Source organism: Monodelphis domestica, chromosome 1 (genome assembly GCF_027887165.1).
Source record: "Monodelphis domestica isolate mMonDom1 chromosome 1, mMonDom1.pri, whole genome shotgun sequence".
Taxonomy (NCBI): Eukaryota; Metazoa; Chordata; class Mammalia; order Didelphimorphia; family Didelphidae; genus Monodelphis; species Monodelphis domestica.
Genome location: NC_077227.1, coordinates 43,932,066 through 43,938,060, shown reverse-complemented (window position 1 = coordinate 43,938,060; position 5,995 = coordinate 43,932,066). Strand labels below are relative to the sequence as shown.

Sequence of the window (5,995 nt, the reverse complement as noted above, 5' to 3'; positions counted from 1 at the left end):
GGATTTCAACCACATAGTGTGACTTCCCCAAAAGAAAATGCACACTATATCTAGACTGATGGAAGGTAAAACAACCAGCTTAAGGGCAGTGATTACTGTACACTGCATTTTCAGTATGCATCTAGAAACAATGTTTAGGTTTGGGTTAAAGAAATGATATTGATCTATGAGCATAATTGAGATTTATAAATTGTAACATGAAGAAAGGTCCCAGCAATAGTGTTGCTGTAAAAGGGATTATTTAGGAAGAATATGATTGCTTTCATAGACCCTTTTTTCTCTATCACTAGCATTACAGATTTATAAGTGCATCAAAAAGTAGAGTTAATTTAGTATAGTTTCCTCTCATATATGTCCCACTCTCACTATTGGCACTGCCATGACTCTACAGTAGGCCCTTATCACCTTAGACTTTGCTTATTGTGATAGTCTGGTGGTAGGGCTGCCCCACCTTGAATCTTTCTCAATTCTATCCCCATCTCCATTCAATCATTAATGTGATTCCCCCCCCCAAAAAAACATGTCTGTTTTATCATCTCATTCCTTATTCAGTAAACTCCAATGGTTTCCTATTTCCTATAGGGACAAATAGAAAATGCTTTATTTGGCATTCTAAACCCAGCCCCCTTATTATCTTTCCAATCTTCTTATATCTTACTCCTAACCGTTACTCTCCATACCAGTGAGACTTCCTACATACAGTGAGACCTCCTAATTGTTCTATGAACAAGATACACCATATTTTAGCTCTAGACATTTTCTCTGGCTGTCCCCCCACTTCCTGGAATTTTCTTCTTCCTCTGCTCTAACTACTGACCTCCCTGGCTTCCTTTAACTCCTAAATAAAACCTCACCTTCAACAGAAAAACTTCTCCAACTCCTTTTAATTCCAATGCCTTCCCTCTGTTAATTATTTCATATTTGCCTTGTATCTAATTAACTTGGTATATATTGGCTTGCATGTTGTATCCTCCATTGAACTGTAGGCTCCTTGAGGGCAGGGATTGTTTTTGCCTTTTTTGTGTCTCCAGTGCATAGCACAATCTTTGGCACATAGTAAAACCTTGTTTGATTTTTGAGAGGAGGAAACAGTGACCAAGCAAAGTTAACTATTTGCCCAAGATCACACAGGTTGTAATCCACAAAGCAGAATTTGGACCCGGTTCTTCTGACGCAAAATCCACCAAGCTTTCATTTGCATCTTTTTGCTTCTTTATTCCATTTTTCAAAAGGTAGATGTGTTCAATATGGCTCCAAAAAGCAAAATTAGATAGAAAATTCATATGAGAACATTTCAAAATCTGAAATGCCACCTGTTAGACTAGATAATCATGTTGATAGGAAATGATGATACATTATTACCTAAACCCCATATTCATCCTGTTTTTACTCCTTCCAGGCACATTGTACATGATGCCATATTTTATTGTTATTATTTGTTTAACTTTTTTTCCTTTCCAGGGAGATGAATTTCTATTCACTCATGACTAAAGGTTTTGAATGAACCTTTTGTTTGTTAGAACAGCATTATAAGAAAGGTATTAAGGAGGAGATAAGACTGAGGAGAGACTCTAAATGAACACTATAATGCAAATTCCAACAACAGGGAAATGGGTTCGAGTCAAGAACACATGTGATAACCAGTGGAATCATGTGTCGGCTATGGGAGAGGGAAAGGGGGGGAGGAAAAGAAAATGATCTTTGTTTCCAGTGAATAATGTATGAAAATGACCAAATAAAATAATGTTATAAAATAAATGGAGAAAAAAAGAAAGGTATTAAGTGGATTTAGAGAAAATGCAATATCTCATGTTTTCCTTTACTCTTACTGAGAAACAATTAAGCAAAATCCCATGAAGTACACTAACAATTCTTTTGGATCTAGACTCTTAAAGGTTTTCCCTGACTGTGATCTTCAACTCTAAAATCAGATTATACTTCCAGACTTTCTGTTGACTATATATGTCATTATTAGGTCCTGTTGTTGACAGCAAAGACATAACAGCAAATTCATTATCATTGTGAGAGAAGGCATATGCCATCTAAGCCACCTTTACTTTTTGCAAGATGTTCGAAGATTGGTGAGCCTATACTTAATGAATATAAATTGTGAATGATGTAGTGATTAGAGTATTGGTTATGGCATCTGGAATATCTGGATTCAAATTCTGCCTCTGACATTGTTTTACACAAGTCACTAAACCTGTCTCTACCTCAGTTTCCTCATCAGCAAAATACAGATAATTATACCAACCTCAGAGTTATTATGAGATTCAAATAAGATTGTCTATCAGAGTGCTTTGCAAACAATAAAATGCTCTATAAATCTTAGTAATGCTAGTTTCATTATAAAATTGGGGAATTCGACTAGAAAACTTCTCAGGTCCATTCCAGCTGAAAATATATGACTGTCAAATTTCTATTTAACATAAGGCTCTTTCTCTTTACTGGAACTGACCAGCAGTGGTCTGTGTAAGAGGAAAGAATTACCCATCATTTGAAATTTTAACATAGTGTACGGAGGATTAGCTGAAATAATTTATCTTCCAACTCTAAGGTTATGACTATCTCAACAATTTTATCTTGAAAATAACATCTCTCAAAGCTTGTCTAAATTGCTTGTTTCGTAAAGTGTAAATGAAGGGATTCAGTACAGGGGTGACTACAGTGTTTATAAGAGCAGCTTCTTTGTTGGTGTCTAATCTATTGGCTTGATTTGGTTTCATGTAAATAAAGATGCAGCTACCATACATTAGAAAGAGGACTATGAGGTGAGAAGAACAGGTGGAAAAAGCTTTCTGGCGTTCTTTGGCTGAAGGGAGATGTGTTATTGTGAGTGCAATATTGATGTAGCATATGATTGTGACAGCCAGGGAGGACAGAATGATAAAGAGAGCAAGAAAAAAAGCTAGTGACTCAATAGAACTTGTGTCAGAGCATGAGAGTTGTGTCAGAGGACCAAGATCACATACGAAATGTTTGATGATATTGGAACCACAGAAGGATAGCTGAGAGACTTTTATAATCAGACTGGTTGTTACAATGGGTCCTATACTACAACAGAACAAGATCAAAAGGAAGCTGACCCTCATGGTCATGATGCTGTGGTAATGCAGAGGGTTGCATATTGCCATGTATCGATCTATTGACATCACAGCCATGAGGAAGAAACCTGTGACTCCCAAAGTCAGAAAGACAAACGTTTGAGTGAGGCAGGCAGCAAAGGAAATGGTTTGCATACCTGAGAGAAAGATTGCCAGCAGTTTGGGAATAACACTTGTTGTAAAACAGCATTCCAGGAAAGAGAAGCCACTGAGGAAAAGGTACATTGGTATTTGGAGGCGATGGTCCATCCACATGATCATGACAATGACTGTGTTTCCTACAATGGACACAAGGTAGAGCAGGAGAAGCACCCCAAAGAGGAGTTTCCCTAGGTGCTGAACAGCAGGGAATCCCTCTAAGATGAATTCTTTGACACTTGTTTCATTTCCCATCTTCTCCATATGATTATAGGATCTGGAAAGCAGAAAGGATCTTTTGTTTCTTCATATATTTGTTTTTCTTAATTATCGGTATTGTACTGTGCTAGGTGTGGGGGTACACAGGCTCATGAGAATGCAGCCTGTGCCCTCAAAAAGCTTGTAAGTGATGAAGGATCTTTAAAGTCCTCTTCCCTTTCCATCGGGCAGTTATTATCCATCATGACTGAAGATAGTTGGTTGGTGGGGTGGGACATAGGCTTAAATTACTACTACAATTGGACAATCAATACATATTCAGGAGTGGTCAAATAGGGATACTTAGGGATTCAGTGGAACAATTCTTAGCTATGGGAAGGGAATGGGAGAAGGAGTCAAAGGTTGCCAACATGAGAGAAATGGTATTGCAATTGAGGTGAACCTTGAAAGATGAAGAAAGATGCCACCATTAGCGGTCCTTAACCTGGTGTCCATGAATTTCATTTGTAGGTTTCAGTAACATTTCAACAAAATTATTTTCCTTTGCAATCCAATGCATTTTATTTTAGTCTTAATTATTATTTTTATAATGAGTCTATTTTTATTTTTAGATTGAGTCCCTATTTGGTCCCAGGCTGGAAGTTCATAAGCCTCCTCCAGCTCAAATCTACTGCTAATCAGCTACTCTTTTTCTGACCAGGGATGGGGTGCCTAATTCCAGCCAGCCATACTCCCTAGTGTTGGACTTAGAGCCAACATCCAATTACTTCTAGCACTACTGCAACCCAAAATATAAAGAGCTCAGATGAATTAGCATCCCAGCCTCCCCAGGATCAGGGAACATAGCTATGTACTACTATTCACAGCCCATATATTTTATTTTATGCACTTAAAATATTATTTAAAGGAATCCATAGATTTCATTAGATTTCCAAAGAGGACTATCTCTTTGTCTCTGTCTCTGATTCTGCCTCTCTCTGTCTCTGTCTCTGTCTGTCTGTCTGTCTGTCTCTCTCACGTACACACACACACACACACACACACACACACACACACACACAGAATCTCAGAATATGGGCAAAAAGAACGAGAGTATAAGAATGAAATGTTTCTAGCCATGGGGGGATGGAATGAATAAAAGCTGAAAGATAGGAAAGTATAGAATGAAATCAGAGGCATGACCAATCAATATTCTAATAAGCATTTATTAAGCACCTACTATGTATCAGACAGTGAACTAAATACTGAGGACATAAAGAAAGTTAAAACATAGTCCCTGGGATCAGGAATATAATAATTAATAATCTCTTTGGCTAAAGTGTAGAGTATGTGAAGGGTGATATTATAAAATCATAGTATAAAGGTTCATTAGAGTTAGACCATGGTTCGTAATCGAAATAAATAATTTACAATTCATTGAATCTATTCTTGTACCTTTAGGTAGGATGCTTTTAAATAGATGGGGATAGTTTGTCTAATGTAAATTTAATAAATCCAATCTGACGTAAGGAACTGAGGACATAAAGATAAGATACAAAACAGTTCCTTCCCTAAAGGAGATGTTATTGGGGGAATACTACATGTAAATTCACAAGTTACCTAAACCAAAAAGGTGAAATTAGTATAAGCTTATCTAAAGTTTCAGTCTTTTAAATATTTCATTTAAAATAATCTTTGTGCTTATCGGATTTGATTGGTGCTATTTTCATGCTTTAAATTACTTCTTCCATTAAAAATTTGGAAAATGAATCTGAAATTTCATTATAGCTATTAGTCTGTCATTTGAGAATTAATCTAGCTAATTATGAGTCATTACCAGAGTTCATTTACTATGGCAATGAAACTTTGACAAATTATGGTTGGCAGGTATGTAACCTAGTAGAGAGAGTACTTGATTTTAGTTATAAAGACCTGAATTCAAATGTGACCTCAAACACATAAGATATGTATGCCTTTGGACAAGTCACTTAACCTCTTTCTCAAATTCTTTAATATAAAATGAGAAGAATAATAGCACTTACCTCCAAGAGTTGTTATAATGATTATATAAGAATATTTGTAAGGAGCTTTGTAAACTTTAGAACTTTTCTTAAATAAAATCAAGAAATATATTAAATGCTAATTATTATACTATACAGATCCTGCAATAGCGAAAAATAGAACTTTTATTACATTGGTCAATCAATAAAGATTTCTTAAGGTCCTATCCAGGCACTCTGTTGGTGCTGGGGTCAGAAAATGCAAAAGAATAAATATCCAAATAACACAATATATTCTACTTTTTACAAAATGTTTTCATGGAATAATGCAATTTAATGTCATTTGGTATTTCAAGACTATGTGGGCTAGAGTACCATTCTCTCCTTTCCCTCTTTAAACAACAAAGAAACAAACTTATAGAACATAATTGATTTGTGCAACATCAAGGAGGTAATAAGTAGAGAGCTATGTATTCTGAATGAGTGCCTTTGGAACATTACTCACTGATTCCTTATATAGAATATCCCAACTTCAGGTAAATAATTTTTGTTAAG

The 5,995-nt window shown here is 35.9% G+C and overlaps 1 protein-coding gene across 1 annotated transcript; it reads right to left on the bottom strand.

The window, feature by feature from the left end:
• Positions 1-2,564: 2,564 nt before the first annotated feature.
• Positions 2,565-3,497, bottom strand: LOC100028674 (olfactory receptor 49-like). The gene has a single exon (XM_001378612.4). The coding sequence runs from the start codon at positions 3,495-3,497 to the stop codon at positions 2,565-2,567; it is 933 nt and encodes a 310-aa protein (XP_001378649.3).
• Between the last annotated feature and the right edge of the window lie 2,498 nt (positions 3,498-5,995).